The sequence below is a fragment of the Artemia sp. Qi Xiang Cuo genome, chromosome 12 (genome assembly GCF_049724085.1).
Source record: "Artemia sp. Qi Xiang Cuo chromosome 12, ASM4972408v1, whole genome shotgun sequence".
Classification (NCBI taxonomy): domain Eukaryota; kingdom Metazoa; phylum Arthropoda; class Branchiopoda; order Anostraca; family Artemiidae; genus Artemia; species Artemia sp. Qi Xiang Cuo.
In genome coordinates this window covers 69247696-69265367 of record NC_142805.1, presented here as the reverse complement: position 1 = coordinate 69265367, position 17672 = coordinate 69247696, and the positions used below count along the sequence as shown (strand labels likewise).

Here is a 17672-nt window from a genome sequence, read left to right as displayed (position 1 = left end):
TAAGTTTGAGAACCACTCGTCTAGGACATGTAAGCGATCAACAAATCAGTTATTTATTGTTTAAGTTGAAAAAACTCAAATTTTCTAATTTGTAAGCTATAGTAATCAACTTGTTACTTTTTTGATACGTTAACATGTGATTTTCAAGGGTACTGTATCAAGTTCTCTGTATTTGCTGGAATTTAATACTATGTTATGCAAATTAGGTTGGATATTGGTTCTGATTTTCACATTTTTTTTGTCATTAAACTCATTGTAAATGATAATAATAATAAAAAAATTATTTATTTACCCACCATCTACAAAAGATTGTTGTGGAGCAAGAAAAAAGAAAAAATTAAACACATCAATAAACAGAAACACTTAAGTTATTATTGGTAGAAAACGACGTCTATCCAATATTGCTTTTGCCACAGACTTTTCACGGATTCTCGGCCACTCTTTTACTGAATTCATAATTCCAAAATTAGACGGAATTTTGGTGCCGCTTAGGAATGAACAATAGAAACTTTGTGCATCTAAAATAGCACATATTCATTTTTTGGTGCCACTCTTGGTAAGTAGGATAGACGCACGGGTGAGCTAAATAACGTGAGGTTGGCACACTGAACGATAAATTGAAGCAAGTGATATTCTGCAGTATCACCACCGATTTGGATTAACAGTCCTGTAAGCACGTTTGATGGCGGCAGTTGTGTGCTTCACAATGGTTTGCCTAGTTCTGTGGAGCGTTCCTAAAATCATTAAGCCGGTGTATTTCAAGTCTGACACAACAGGAACTGAATAATTTCTAGCAGGAACCGAATGACTTCTAAGGGTCGCTTTTTACTGTCACTTTTAGCCGCGTTGAAAGTTAGAAATTCGCGCCTTCCGATATTAATAAAAAGTCCGATAGGTTGAAAATCTCGTTGCAGTCCATTCAGATTATCTTGCAAGTCTGCCTTCGATCTGCTGAGAATAAGAACATCTTCGGCGTAAGCTATATAAGATAAGTCGGTACCGTGAATTAGAAGAGTTGAAGAGATGTGGTTCAGAATCTTAGAGATTGAATGTTTGAAAATGCCAGGGCTAAGAACACAGCCTTACCTCACGCCTCTTTTGACTTTAACGGGTTCTGAAACTGTGTCTCTCCATTTGGCAGATACTGTCCAGTTTGCATACCAAAATTTTATAGTTTTGACGATACTCACACTTACGCTGCAGTGCAATAGAGCGTCAAAAGGTTGCACATGATTTATTTCATCGAACTCTTTCGATTAATCGACGGTGCACATATAAAGTGGTGACTTTTCTTTCAAGATCCTTTCTAATAATCGATATTCCTCTGGGTGACCAAAACCCTTTCTGGAATCCAAGCTGGTTATCTCCAAAAAGCCCAGTGTCTGGCTTGGGCAAAATAGCATATTCAAATATGTTAATCAGAATACAAGATGCACTGATAGGTCTGTAAAATTTAGAATCATCCTCTTTCTTTGCAATCGATATTATAATTTGATTTAGGAACGGTCAGGAACTATGCTCCTGGTGATGAACATCTGGAAAAGAAGTTCAAGATGAAAATAGAACGTCCAAGCCATCTAGAAACATCCTCTTCATAATTTTTGCTCATGACAGGATTTTTGATTCCTTAGAGTGACGTGTAATAAGAATCCCAATCATTCATAGTCAGAGAAGAACTAGGTGAACTTCCATAAATTCAGATTATATTTTGCCGCGATGTCTTGTTTCCGGTGAAATGTTGCCCGATAATACGGCATTTTTTCAGCTTGGCTTTGTACTTGCATTTAGTGTTCCACTTCACCTCATAGTACAGTAATAATACGGAAAAAAATGCCCGAACCAGGAACAAATTGATAAAGTAATGCTTTCTTCACCATCCGGACCAGAAAAAAGCACTGAACAACATATCCAAAATCTTCATCTCTAACCCGTTGCGAAATTTGTTTTTTTTTTTTCGCTATTTTTATTACATTTATTTTTATTTTTCATGAAAAAATGAAATGTCACGAAATGAATGGTTGATATGTTCAGCTGTATCAGAATTTAGAGCTGAAGCCGTCTCTGACGTTAGTTTTTCTTATAAACGTCAAATAAAATGAAAAAATACATTTTTAGTAAAAAAAATAGCGAAATTTTGCTATTTTTGGCAAAAAACTAAGCGATAACCATGATATCTTTTGTGTGTGTGTGTGTGTTTTTTTTGTCCGTTCGTTTGTCTATTTTCAGTATACATCCAGATCTTTTCAAGCTAGCGTGATTACTTTTACACATGTTCTCAACGCCATTTTGTGGCAACCGAGCTGCAGTCTTATAAAAAGTTATCTCCGCTCCGGATCGTACAAAGAATCTCATTCGGGTTTGTAGTCTACTGATATAGATGCTAGGGTAGGTTCTTTCTTACCGAACCGTAGATTTCAGAAGGTAAGAGAGACCTTGCTGGCGATGCGAGGTTTTGTGAACTGCCGATATAACTTCAGCCCTCTCCCCCCATCACAGAATCGGCTTCCCTATCCCCGCCCCCCTAAACAAGATGCTGCCTACGCTCATGATGAAGCCGCAATATCAGCCTTGGTTTACTTAAAAATTAAGCATTGAAACAGATTATATGTTGAACCTAATCTTCGAATAGAATTAACACCGTTACCTCGTAGTTGGAATTTTTGTATGATGACACTTTTTTCTACCATTCCAAATGGTGCTAACATAGGGAATAATTCCCTCTTCATTTTCAACTGGCCACCTTACTTCTGTCCCTAAGAAGAAAAGACCCTAAAGTGAATGCTCATCATATCGATCAATAACGGTAACCACAACCTCTTTTAAATTTTTGAAAAACTGATGATGCCTGAACTTATTGATAAATGTTATATGCCTCCACGCCAGTTTGGGTTTCAGAAAGAAACAAGTTGTGCTCATCCACTGACGGTACTGTCATCAGTTTTGGTTGATACTAAGTCGGAAGAGTAACTTGTTCTAGGGTGCCATTTTGTCAGTCGGGCTATTGATTCGATTATTCACGCGCAAACCTCCATTGAAATTTACGAAGGCGTGATCAGTACTTGTGTTGTTCGTACTTTGTATGATATTCATTCTCATCTAATCACCATAATCAAATTGTCTGATGGAACAATCACAGAGATAGTCATACTTTTCTGCCGTGGTGTAAGGTAAGGTGCCACTACATCCTCAGTCACGTTTAATAACTGAATTCTGAACCCACGGTCGCAAGGGGTTTGTTCTTGTATTTTAGGAGGTATAAACGTATCCCTTATTGCGTATGCGGATGATGTTTTCCACCCCAGCCGTACGCTATATGCGCTCGAGAAAAAAAAAATCAATTTTGAGTCGCAAATATTCAAAAATAAATCTCAATTTTAACGCTGAAAAGTCAGACGTCGTAAATTTCGACAGTGTTCCTGTTCCCGAAAGCCTTAAAGTTAATATCGATGGAGCGCTCGGCTGCTCCTAAACTGGAAATGAAATATCTAGACCTCCCAATCGGCGACTCTCCTAATGCAACTAGAAAGCTTCTTATCCACCATATACAGCGCCGGAGGTCCAGCGCCTAAGGCAGCTTATTATCTAATAAACTATGTTTTAATTGCCGGCTATTAGCTAAACTGTATAACCCATGCATGTTTCCAAATTTTCTGTACTTGGGCCTATGTGGCCTACATTCTTGACAATAAAAACGAAACAACTCCGACAAATATACTACCGATATCCAAAGTATCTCCTCGGCCTCTCATCTTGGGCAAATGATTCTTGGGCCACTTGTTGTAGACCCTAATGCTGCCATTAGCAGTTGCATTAAAGTGTATAATCAGCAGATCAAAGGACACCCATGGTGTTCCATTTTAAAACAGTAAATGGATGGCGTTTTAATTTTTTAATTATTGTGCTTGTATTTTGTTATGAATTTCAATTTTGTTTTACTTACCTTTTTCATTATTTCTGTTTATTTATTGTATATCCCACTAGTCATTGTATTTACAGCGGGTCATACATAAATGCAATTCATTCCAAATTTCCTTCATTTACTAAAGTTTTAAATGAATGCAACTGTTAATTTTTTAGTTTATTGTATTTTTATTTTTAAACAGATACCAGGATTTTCATTTAAAAACTTAATTTATTTTGTAAATAATTTTTTCTATAAGGTGGGTTGTCAAAGATTCTAATCTTCGAGCCGGGCCGCCATAAACAAAGTTTACACAACACTGTTCTGTTTTATTGTATTGAAGAGCAATGCTACTGTTTTTGTGATTGATAAAGTGAGGTAAGGGAAATCCGAAAAATTCCAATTTGGGAATCCTTAAACTTAGAAGAAAGATTCCTGTGCAGTTTGCCATGTTTTGGTTAATCTTCTAATTAAAAAAAAAATTTCTAGCCTACTGCACAGTATAGCAGGAATCCAACAAAACTGTTTTCAGAGCTGGATCAAAGTACGCTTGCCAGGGTGAGGGGGGTGAAATTCCCTTATTTAACCGACTTCTAGGTCGTGTTACACGACTGTTTCATATTATTACCTATAGGTGCATAGACTTATCTATAGACTTATCATAGACTTTTCGCTTTTGAACTTATCTACGGAAACAATTAAGAAATAAAATGCGCAAATACGTCACTACGAACAGTTTCAACATTCAATAACATTTTAAAATGGCATTGATATACAATTACAAAGTGTCAATATAAAATAAATTGATATACAATTACAATTACAATAACAATTGATATATAATTACAAAATGTCAATATAAAATAAGTTAAATAGTTTTTATAAGTTATCTATACGCTTTGTTTCAATATACTCTGCACCTTGAAATGAGTGTTGCTTCCGTATCGCCGAATTGTACCCAATAATTTCTGGAAATGTTTAAAATTGTATTTTTTTTATTACTTCAGTCTGGTCATGTGGTACAACTCCTAGGCTAATTAACCTGTTTATTTCTCAACCTGGAATTTATCTTCATTGAAATTCATTGGACAGAATGACTTTTTTCTTTCCCGAGCCCTATTCAAAAAGTGTCTGAATTTTTTTTTTTTATCAAAAAATCATTATAAAACAAGCTGGGAACCAATTATCAATCATTTCTGGGGTAGACCAATTTTCTGGGGTAGATCAGAACCGATTTTCTGGAGTAGACCCGTTGTAAAAGCATCAAACATCACCCAATATGGGTGGACCTATCTCCAAGTCTATATACTCTTTTCTTTATACTCTTTACGTATGAGTCGGATAGAATCCCAACTTTGTTTTCAATTTTTGTCCTCACTGTAACGACCAGGGATGGAGTGGACTTAATACCTTCATGTTTTTTGGCTATTTGAAGGGAAAATGTCAGTGAAATTTTTGCCAAAATGGTTTGAATGAAAGCTAAAACTATGATTTTTGGTTCTAATCGACTGACATAAATTTTCCACTTACTTTGTAGTATGATGAATCTCTACAAAATGATGACTGAGAAAGGAATTCACAACATTCTAAAATGCTCTTTATAAAACAGGTGCATTGAGATGTCTGCATTATTTATCCAGAGGCTTGACTTTAAGGACAACTGTCAAAACAAGATGGTCCAAATCTCTGACGATTATTTCTGTTGAAATCACCCTCTGGATATGTTCTAAAGCTTTTGACAAATTGTATTACAATGACAATTAAGTCGTTCATTTCGAACTCAGATATTTTTTTTTCTAAGGTTTATGCGTAGCTTCTAGCATCTCAATTGTGTCGATGATGTTTTTCTGCTGTTCTTCAAGTATTTCTATTGTAATGCTAACCTCCTACGTGACATTTTTCACAAAAAGGCAGGAGATCGAGTCAAAGTTGAGAATTCTCTTCAGAAGATTGCTGGCTCGTGCTTCTATCTTCGTTTTTGCATTTTTCATCTATTTTTTCACTAAAGCTAAGTCTACTGCTTGTATATTTTCAGCCTTTGCAGTCCATTAGGATGGTGATAAGTTCAGTAGCGGATCCAGGTGAGGGGTGTGGGGGCACGCACCCCCCTAACGTGGTGACAGATTTTGCGGCCGGGTTATATTAGTAAGACACGGCAAATGACTTGATACAATTTGGCGCTGAAGAAACTTTAAGTACTATAAAACAAGAATCCAAGAAGCTGAATTTCACAGTATGATATTTGACAATGTATGTATGTATGTATTTATTTATGACCCATCATACAAAAAGAAAAAGAAAGATGGAGTACATTCAAAACAAAGAAAAGAGAAGAAAATCAAACATTCAAAAGCAAAAACCAACATTAAACATCAAAAAATGACCTTTTGCCATTCATGGCCAGTTTCCTTACTGCACATATGAGCATTAAGCTCACATAGCTTGACACATGGATCCGATAGGCTATATTTTCTTATGAGGTATGAGTTACGGGTCCACGGGGGGACTCGCAGTAGAAACTTAGCATATCTAAAACACGCACGCTTCATTCTAAGACGATCAAGTTCACTAAATATTCGGTAAAACGGCACTAAATAAAGAATATGTGGCAGGGCTACACTATTATAAATCCTTGCAAGAAGGGCTCTATTTGAATGGAAATTGGGAACTTACAATCGCACCATATGAACGACGGATTTTACTCTCCATATTTTCCAACATTAGTTGCTTAGTTTACTTAAGATTCGTACCACTTGGGAGACCAAGATATGTCAACTTATCAAAAGGATCTACTCCGGTACGATTCAAATCTATACACGCATCATCAACTCATGTCACACTTAACTCACTAAAAGTCAAAAATACACATTTTGCTGCGTCTAGGGAAAGCCCAATTTCACGGTAATTTTCAGAAATTCCTCGGAAACATTTTTCTATTCGCAAGTGGTCCTACTAACATTAAGAACATCATCTGCATAACAAAGTATCGATAAATACACCCCTTTATGAATACAACACGAAGAAAGTTGGCACTGCACTAGCAATGTTGCATTATTATATATTGTGGGTGAAGTAATCGCACCCTGTTTAACCCCAATGTAATTTGGTATTTCTTTGGTCAATAAATCATTTCCAGGAATACTTATTTTAGCTTTCATTTGGAGGTACACGTAAAGAATAGGTCTAACTAAATCTGGCGATACTCCGCAGTGCAAAGGCTCATTTGTTGCTCGGGGATGCGAAAGCGAGTCAAACGTTTTACTAACATCATGCGTTCAAAAGGCTAGGGTCCCACCAGACTCAGCTGAATCAATCAATAAATTGCACAAACATTTTAGAGTATGGATACATCCCAGCTTAGGCTGGAATCCGAACTGATATGCAGGTGTATAGCAAGTAGAACGTAGACTATTAATTATAAGCAATTCAAAAATCTTAGCAAATACACTTGAAACAGTTATGGGTCGGTACGTTGAACACTCATATGGATCCTTCCCTTTTTTAAGGAATGGCAAAATAAGACCTAAACAAAAAGAATCCGGGACTACACCACTGCAAAAAAAACATTTGGTAAAGCAACGAAAGATGAGAAATCAGCTTATCACACGCATGTGACGCAAACACGGCTGCGTCACATACCTCATAACTTAGTCTTTCTCCGCGCTATGATTATGACAGCAGTACTGTAGAAGACTTCGTAGGATTTATGGAACTTCCCGAAACTTGACTTGACTTTATTAACCAAAAACGCTATACAAAAAGTTAGTAAGGCTAAGTAAATAAAGCTAATTTTTTCATTAAAGCTAAGTCTGCTGCTTGTATATTTACAGCCTTTGCAGTCCATCAGGATGGTGATAAGTTTTGGAGATTGAGGCGGTTTTCAATGGAAAAGAGGTTTTCTTTAATGATGACAAAGCGATTTGTAGATGAAGAGAGGAACAAATACATGGTTTGGTGGATAATGAATAATTTGCTATCAAAACAGATGAATTGCAACTATGTTCTATAATGGAGTCTTGTATGTGGCCCTGACAACATTAGAAAAGCCTCTTTCCCCCTTTTTTTAATTATAAAACCTAAAACGACCCTTTCCCGAAAGATTATAGGGGTTGTGCCATCCCTAGAGGAACATTCATTGTACCTTTCGACTATTTTGAAAAAAGAGCTACATTAAAATTTCGATCAGATGTATTGAGGGGCGTTTCAAAGGGACTGGGTAGTAAAAAGGGGGACGGCACATTTTTGGAACTTTTGACAGCTGGACTTCCAGAATTATAAATTTTGAAGCATGAAAGCTCATCAAACTCGATGAAACCTGTCTCAAGCTAGACAGTGTTAAAATTAACCATTTTCATATTTACTGAGATCTTTGTAGTGATGATGTCGTGTCTAGAGGCACATTTTTGGAACTTTTCACAGCTGGACTTCCAGAATTGTAAATTTCGAGGTATGAAAGCTCATCAAACTCGATGAAACCTACCTCAAGCTAGACAGTGCCAAAACAAGCCATTTTTTACGTTTACTGAGAACTTACAAAATGTGAAAGCATTTCAGTAGGAGGATAAACAACCCAGACTGTATTTGACTGGTCAGGTACAAAAAACGTCTTATACGGTTTAGCAAAAGGTAAGGGATGCACCACTACCTTTAAGACAATTCTTGATTGTCTCAGCTTTGAAAGTAAACTATCAGACTCGCGTAGAACATGTTGTCCTCTCTTTCAGACCTGAAATAAAATTTTTGTATTTGTACTAGACTCTTAGGAAACAATTCTGGAAAGGTAATTTGGAAATCCAAGACTCTGATTTATTTTATTTTGGTAGCGAAATTTTCGATGTTTACTTATTTTTCAGAAATGTCTTTTGCATAAAACGCTTGGGTTTAGAGGTAGACTGAAACAAGTCTACCTTTGTGATGTCTATTTTGGGAACGTGGAACCAACGCCGTTTTTTTAGGATAGGCAAAGGAGAGGAATTTTAAAATTATTGTCATCAGGTCATCTGACAGAAAGGATATTCAAATTTCAACCCAATTTGCTTTATCAAGCCAATTTGTTCTGGATTTCGGGTGGCTATACCCATTCTCACCATTGTGAACATAGGGTCTTTAACTGCTCTCATCATCAGCTCTACCAGGAAAGGATTACAGATCTCATAGAAATTTGATGAGAAATAAAGGCAAGTGCCCTGTTCATCTGTTATGAGTACATTTACTAGAAGAGGATATCATATTCTAACAAAAATTACTGGGAGCTAAGAGTTAAACTTGTAGTTGTTCCTTTCATGGTCTGTACTTGATCCAACTTGTGCGCAAGGGGCAGGCATCAAAAAATTGCCCCATCAGCTTAAATACTAAGCGGCATGGTGGAATTAATTAAACAGAATTTGATAAATATATTTCAATAATGAATTAAAGAGAAGACTATTTCTTGTTGTGTCATTTGTTGATTTTCTTTCCACTCTTTCCCAAACGCTAAATGGAAACACAGCTTCAGACAATTCCTTTGAAAATATGTATATCATCGTATGCATATCTGCCTTAACCTTTCAGAAGGTAAAATTTAGATTCAGGGGCTTTCTCATTCAAAATGCTACTTTGAGATATTACAGACTATGAGCTTTTTATTTGATTTTTTAATGCACTGTCAGTCAAGATTGAGAATCACATCAAGCAATCGTACCACAAGAAGTGACAGAGTAGATTCGCTGTGGTCGTTTCATAAAGTTCATATAGATGACGTTTAGCGCAAAATAAATTGAAAATTCCTCACCCTGGAAAAGTCTGAAATCCTGCTGCTGCTCAATTTCGTCCTGAGGTCACGATGCAAGATAGGCTGGATAATCAATCATTATCATAGAGTTGAATATCATGACATTCCACAAAAAATCGCTTGTTTCCTCTGGGAACTCTTATTCTGTGATAAAAGGAAAGCTTAGCCATGGATCTTGAAGATTGGATCTGGTGTACCTTCACTTGACAGTTTCTTGGGTATTAAGTGTATTTCTTTCTACAGGCTGGCTTAGGTTCTTATATCCTAGGATGGAAATTGGGTTGTAAAAATGGTTGTAAGCCTAGAAGATCAGCACTACACAAGGAAACAATTCTTACTTCATAATATGCAAAATAATCCTAGTTAACATATTTTGCAGGGGAAGATCACTTCTTTTCTTGTAATTTCAGTTTTTCTATCACATTTTTTAATGATTATGTCTATTCTTTAAGTCTTGAGAATTGTTTATAAACAAACACTCAAGTGCCTTCTACCTAATTGAACCTAGGCTAATTTATCAGTAAATAATTTCCTAGATCACCCAGCTTTTCCATTTACAAAAAAAATAAGCAAGAAAAAATGTGGTTAAAGTTCTACAAAATCATATTATTGAGTTAGGACAAAAGTGAATACACCATTCAATGCCTATTTTTTATGATGATTACAAATATAATAAGCATTTCTATTGGAAATGAATTTCAGCCCCCCCGTATATATGCCAATTCAGGGTTAGGTGAAGTTCTACAAAATCATATTATTGAGTTAGGAATAAAGTGAATACACCATTTGATGCCTTTTTTATGCTAATTACGAATATAATAATCATTTCTATTGGAAATGAATTTCAGTCCCCCCCCCCCTATATATGCCAATTCAGGGTTAGGTTAGGTATAGCCTATATGGGGGGGATGAAATTAATTTCTGATAGAAATGATTATTATATTTGTAATCATCATAAAAAAGGCATCAAATGGTGTATTCACTTTATTCCTAACTCAATAATATGATTTCATAGAACTTTACCAAAAAGAGTTTTAATTCCAAACTCTTTGGACCTGCCGCTTCTGACGAAGACTGCAATGCCCTGCAACAAGACTTAACAAACCTCTGCCAATGGGCCTCAACTTGGACACTAGAGTTTAACCCAAGCAAATGTAAAGTTTTACATCTTGGACTGAACAACCCTTGCCATAGCTACCATATGTTGGACTCTACTGGTGCTATAACACCCATCCAAAGCGCAGAGGAAGAACGTGATCTCGGGGTAATCATAGATAATAAGCTGAAGTTCCATAGTCACTGCCAAACTCAAGCCGCAAAGGCAAACAAGATCCTAGGCCTAATCAAGCGATCAGTGACTAGTCGCCACCCCAGGGTCATTAAGAAGCTTTACACAGCCCTTGTCCGCCCTCATCTTGAGTTTGGGATGGCAGTTGCAAACCCCCACTTTAAATGCAATGCAGAGTTGCTTGAAAAAGTCCAGAGAAGAGCTACTAGGCTCCCATTTGCCAACCAACAAATCCCATATGAGCAACGCCTAGAAAAGCTTGATTTGCAAACTCTGACCTACCGTAGAAAAAGGGGGGACGTAATTTTGGCATATAAGTTGATGAACAGCAGTGTTATCAAGCCCATTCTCGAACAGGACCAGTCTAGCAGAGCGCGAGGTAACCCCATAAAAATCCGCCAAAGATTCAGCAGAAAGCGTGAGAAATACAACTTCTTCACCAATCGCGTTGTTCCGTTGTGGAATTCACTGAGCGATTCAACTGTTTCCGCAGCTTCAGTTAACAGCTTCAAGACTGGCGTTGACCATGACTGGAGGAACAAGCCATGGAGGACGCAGTGGGATGAGCCTGCATCCACCACTAGGGTCTATTAGTGTGTGATATTCAACTGTCCTGTATACGTGTAGGATGTGATGATCCATTAATGAATTGTGCAACGAACTCCTGTCAATACTACCTGGCGACATCTACAGGTTCCTGCAACCTTAGTCGCTAGAAGATGCGATTTAAGGTAATTTAAGGTAATTTCAACAAAGCAGTGGAACAAAAAATAAATAAAAACAAATAACACTTTAATTAAAAAATATTCCAAATATTTTGGCCCCGTATCCAGCAACCTTTCTCAACAGGAAAAAAACAAACAAAAAGAACAAAAAAAATGTTTTTTAAAAAATAACACACATAAAAAAAACATAACAACTAAACACATGAAGAAGAAAAGAAAAATAATAAGAACCGCTCATAAACAAACTTCCAGCACTGACATTATAACACAAGAACAAAATCAAAGCTATATATTATGAAGTAAGAATTGTTATCTTAACAAGTTTCCTTATATAGTGCAAATCCCATAGGCTTATACCAAAAATATGGGCTACAAGTGTTTTATGTTTTTTGGTCAGTTTTATTTTGCCTTCCTCAGAAGGAAACACAATAAAATTCTCAAAACTTCTTTAAAAAAATCAAAGTAGCCTATTTGCTTATATCATTCCTAAAAAAAAGTATTGCATATTATGAGGTAAGAATTTCATTGTTTTAGTTTTCTTTTGTTTCTTATATGCTATTAGGACTATGGTGTGGGGGAGGTGCATTGTCAGGAAAGTGTCCATGGCATATGAAAACAGTAGCCTATAAAGTAAAGAATCTATTATATTACTTCTGTATGTTTTGTGATATTTCCTTCACAAGAGGCTATCCACTAAATATTTACTGTCATCTAAATTTCAACAATAAATAATTTATCATTTTTTTCCTTTCTTATAAGAAAGGAAAGGATAAAATAATTTATCCTTTCTTCATTTTTTTTTTGGGGGGGGGGGTAAAATTCTAGCTGAGAGTCTTTATGGTATCTTGAAAAAATTAGGTGAACAAAACTTTTGGAATGAATCCAGGGCCTAAAATATAACCTAGGAAAGTTTTGTCAAGGTATTGTCACAAAAATGTGTTACAAAATTTTTTTACATTAATTTTGAGTTTTCAATCCCTTCTTCATTGGCTCTAATTTTTGAAAATGCAACTCCTGTTATTTCAGTAGAATATTAAGCCATGCCAAATTCTTTTTTTCCTAAATTTAAAATAATAGGTAACCAAAGGTTCAAAATCTTGTAAGTTCAGATTGAATAAAGGTATGAGGCTCAAAACACTTTTCTTGTACCCAGAGGCATAAATCGCCAAAGTGTTTTTTTTTTTGGGGGGAGGGGGTGATAATGTGTTCATACCAGCTAGCTGGTCATTTTTGCCTACTAATTCAGGTGATATTGCTATTAAAATTACATCCTACACTGGGTGGCAGACTAAAGCCACATGCATAGGGCCCCTTAATTTTTTGGGGCAAAAAACTAGGCTTTTAATTTTTATAATTTATTTAGCAGAAAAAACATGACATTCATAATTATTTTGCATTTGAAACGCTGATGTGTTCTTTTTACAAAGACTAGGCCTACACATATAAAGTATTTCTGCATTAAAGTGAGTGCTGTCATCCCCATGAATATATACCCAACAGTCCTTTAAAACTTTGTTTAAATTAAAATTATTTAACCCAGGAATATGTATATCATAGTTTTGTAAAGTGAGTCAAACATAGCTATTTAAGATCAGTGTCTCCTGAATTTATTACATCTTATGTTAGTTGTCAATAAAAATTGTGCAATTACAACTTGAGTATCTAGACTTGATTAGAGATAGATTGTTTTGAGTTCATAGTTAATATTTTCAAAAAATTCTTCAATAAAATGTTTTATAAAAGTATTTAATTGTTAATCAATACGTTATATAATGTGAAGTATCAGAAATAGCAATTATGTCTCACAATTCTTTCTTTTCTTTTGAGTTCCTATAAATATTTAAATGGAAGTGAAGAACAAAAACAAAAATAGACTGAGATAAAGTGGCACAACAGATGAAAAGGTTGTTGGATAAATTTTAACTGTAGATGGAGAACAGTTACAACAATTGTCATTGTTTTTACAAATTTCACCTGCTCAAACTCCAGGAACATCATTTGTTTCCAAAACTATTCTACCAAAAAAATTAAAAAATAGAGTAAAAACAGCACAAAAAACCAAGCAATTTCATTTTAGATCAAAATCATCTCAAAGTAATGATGAAACTAAGAGATGTGTTAACGATTTTGCCATAATTTCTTTACAAACACCATGCAAGAGTACAATATTACATAAAAAATTTGCCAAAATCATTAAATGGATCTTTGGAATCATCTTCTGTTCAATGCAATAAAGGCTAAAAACAAATCACAAAAACATTAACTATTGCCTCCATATCCTGAACAATTAATAGTGGGGTGGAAGTTAAGAGGTTGATTGGCTTATGCTTAAACCAACAATTTATTGTACTTTTACATCTGCAAATTATTTTTCAAGGAAACAACACTAGTGACAAAAAGGAAAATAATTGGAAAAATGCACTTAAAAAGATGTCAGAGCATGAAAACTGCATTGACCACATTAACTTTATTTAATTTTTTTATAAAAAGATCATTGACACTAAACTGGAAAAATAAATTAGAAGTAAAAAAAAATAGAAGGAAGTGCTTAAATGTTTGGCAGCAAAAATTAAAATATTCCTCAACACTCTTAAGCATTTCATGGCAAAAATTAAGTATTTATTAGTGAAATAATGGTAATTATATAGGTACTTTTGAATATTTATCTGAATACAATCCATTTTTGTGAGAGCACATTAAGAAACATGCTAACAATAGTACTGGTATAAAATATTCAAAGAATTTATTTCCATTATATCATATGATTTACAACTCACAATAGTGAACAAAATACAGGAAGCCACATTTTACTCTATAATTATTTATTTAGCAACTGATATATGTCTTGTTGATCAGCTGACTGTCATTATTTGCTATGTTTTTCCAAGTGGTATAAAAGAAACATTTTTTGAGTTTCTACTGATATTTTCTCATACTGGTGAAAACTTGGAGAAAGTTATTTTATAATTTTACTATAATTGATCTCCTAATTTAAAGGTGATTCTGAGAATTTATTTAACTAATAAATTTGGGTAACTAAATTAAATAAATTTTATTTAGCCAATAAATTGCTCCAGTAAGCAATACAAGTGGCCAAAGATCAGTATCAGTAATTGCCACAATAAAAAAAAAAAAAAATTAAGATCCACATTAGACCAATAAAAATTATATGGTTTACCAATATTGCACTTTATATAGAAAAGGAGCTATTAAATAACTATTAATTATGAAAAACTAATTGACAAGTTTGGATAATTAAGAGCAAGAAAAAAACTAATATAACTAATCAATCTGGGTGTACTTGCTTGAGTATTATTTTTTGTTTTAATAAATTATGTTGGTTTGTTTTAATAAATTATTTTATTTTTTCCCCTGTTTTCTGGTAATCCAACTATTAAATTGAACTACATACTGTTTGCTTTAAAACCAAACGCAAAGTATGTGTCAGGGCTGGAAAAAAGTTATGGCATTACATTTTTGCCTAGAGCCCACTGTAGCCATAGTCTGCCACTGCTTACGCCAGTGTGAAGATAAGGATTATTGTGAAGGCTTTGAATTAGGAATCAAGTGGTACGTTTCATTTTTTCTATCTTTTATTTCTATCCTATAAGCAGGCCTGGTTTTACCAATAGGCCCAGGCCTAGGGGCGCACAATGCCAAGGGGTACAATAAACTATCACTGAGCAGTTTTTTTTCTTAATAAAAACTGGATTGATATGATTTATTGTCAAAATACCAGGTTCACTCTGCTGCTGTGCTATGTATTCACAGAAAAGTGACTTTAGAACAACACAGGAATTCTGTAGCCACTTATAAACTGTCAGATGCCTCTCAAGAATGGCAGCTGAGAGTTTGATATCTCCTCTGTCTTCCACTACTTTTGGCTCATCAGTTGTGATCTGTTCAGTGCTTCCACTTCCCCTGAATTTTTGGAGATTTCACCAAAAATCTTGTAAAAACAGAGCAGCAAAAACCCTTGGGCCTAGGACCGCCAAAGCTGTAAATCTAGCCCTACCGATGAGTAACCTTAACCCACAAAAGTGAAAGTAGCAATTATTGTGTCTGGAAAGAGCATTGAATAGATAATCTGATAGTATATATATTTTTTTTGTATCTGTTAGTTCCATAAAAAACAGACATTTGAATTAGATTTAGAGTACAGTAAGAACTGTACTTAATTGACCTTAGTAAGGGCCAAACTTAGATATAAGATTGTCTTAAGATTTATATTATTCTATTCTCCATTCATAGCCTTCACATTAATAGCCTCCTTTCCACTAGTGTTCCAGCACATCCCCTTATTGGGTCACTTAATAGCATATACAGCCTAGGGCTATTTCTGACCTTATTAGGGGGACTGGACTGGAACACAATTATGACAGCGGTGATTATTATATTTGGGAAGAGGGTAACATTCTAGTCGATGGGCTTTTCTGACGGAAACACTGTCATAAAAATAATAAGAGTAACTTCACCTCTAGCTTCACCTCTTCCACCTCCAAAGTGCATTGACGTGTGATACACTTGAACTCCTCTTTTTAATGACATTGAAACTTCCAGAAACAGATCAAAAGCAGAAATAAGGCCCAGATTAAGTGTTTTATACCTCATGCCTATATTGCTATACCTGATTTACAGAGTTTTAAAGAAATGATTAAAATGTGTCTTCAATTTCAAGGTAAATCATAATATGGCTTAATATCCTACTCAAATAATTAGGATTGTGTTTTTAAAACCTAGAATAAAAGAAAAGTTGACTCAAGCAAAAGTTCAGAGAATTTTTTTTGCAACATTAAAAAGGACCCACATAGGGACTTTGCCCCCCCCCCACCCAGAAGCCAAAACAATACAATTATTTTGTTTACACAAAATACCAGGTTCTTCTTTAGACGCAAACAAATATTTTTCTAATTGTATTATTGCTCTCTGCTTTAGAAAAACCTTTATGGGGTCCTAATCTAGCTCTCTACTGACAAGTTATTCCTTCATGAAGAAGTTCAGACTCAACTTCGTAAATGCAGGTAAAATCCAACCCATTTTTGGGAAAATTTTCATAGTTTTTGAGGTTTTGTCTTTTTCAGATGATGGCATTCCTGTTGGAGGTCTAGTAATATTGATTGAAGATGCATCAGCATATTTGGCCAGGAATTTTGCTCAGTGTTTTCTAGTAGAAGGACAGAGAAATGGTCATGAAAATTTATTCTATTCCATGAATCATGAGATGCTAAAAGAGGTAGGTATTAGTTTCAACTTGATATTGGCTAAACTAGATCATAGTTCATGATCATTATTGTAATGAGTCTGTAGATGCTGATTGTATTTCATTGTGAATTTCCTTGTTGATGTCTCCCTTTGCAATAACAAAGGAACTGTTGTATTATAGCACCCACAGTCTTAATCCAAAAATGTTCATCAGAATCAAGTGTGACTGGGAGAAACCTCCTTATTTCTATGATTATCTTAAAGTTTGCTGAAATAAGATTTGGGCCTAAAATAAAAGCTTGAAAAATGTATTTTTATAATGGCTTATTCAAACTGTGGTAAAAAAGGATTTAGTATAGGATAGTAAAAACCTTCTGTGGGGTTTTTATTGAGAAAAGATGACTTTTTGATGCTTAAATCTCATAAATTTTAAATGGTTACTTAATTAATTTAGCACCAGTACAGCTCAGATATGTTTTAATGACCTTTATTTCTTGTTAGGTAAAAAAAATAGTCATTTATTTATTTATTAATTCCAGAAGGCGATTAGCTTTACCAAGCTTGTCGCACTAAACGTTATAACAATTCATGACAGCGCTGAAACACACTCTATGACAACTAACACAAACATAAAACTCCATGAAAACAACACACTCTATTAAAACATACAGGTCACAAAAATAACTTATACAAAAAAAAGTGTTTTCAAAATAAATCGTGATAAGACCTAGCATGGAAATCCGTAGAGGCTAAACTACTTTTGAAAGACTCGATCGTGATAGTCGC

General features: G+C 34.9%; 2 protein-coding genes across 2 annotated transcripts in view; both read left to right on the top strand.

Moving 5' to 3' along the window:
• Nucleotides 1-7808: 7808 nt before the first annotated feature.
• LOC148946444 (uncharacterized) lies at nucleotides 7809-11553 on the top strand. The gene is made up of 2 exons (XM_089097702.1): nucleotides 7809-7850; nucleotides 10687-11553. Exons 1-2 carry the CDS (start codon nucleotides 7809-7811, stop codon nucleotides 11551-11553), a joined length of 909 nt encoding a protein of 302 aa, XP_088953828.1.
• Nucleotides 9671-17672, top strand: part of Elp4 (Elongator complex protein 4) — a 28727-nt gene continuing 20725 nt past the window's right edge. The window contains exons 1-2 of the mRNA XM_089098005.1: nucleotides 9671-9889; nucleotides 16766-16917. Of these exons, the coding sequence (XP_088954131.1) occupies nucleotides 16894-16917 (24 nt within the window). The 5' untranslated portion in view covers nucleotides 9671-9889; nucleotides 16766-16893. The remainder of the gene's footprint in view (nucleotides 9890-16765; nucleotides 16918-17672) is intronic.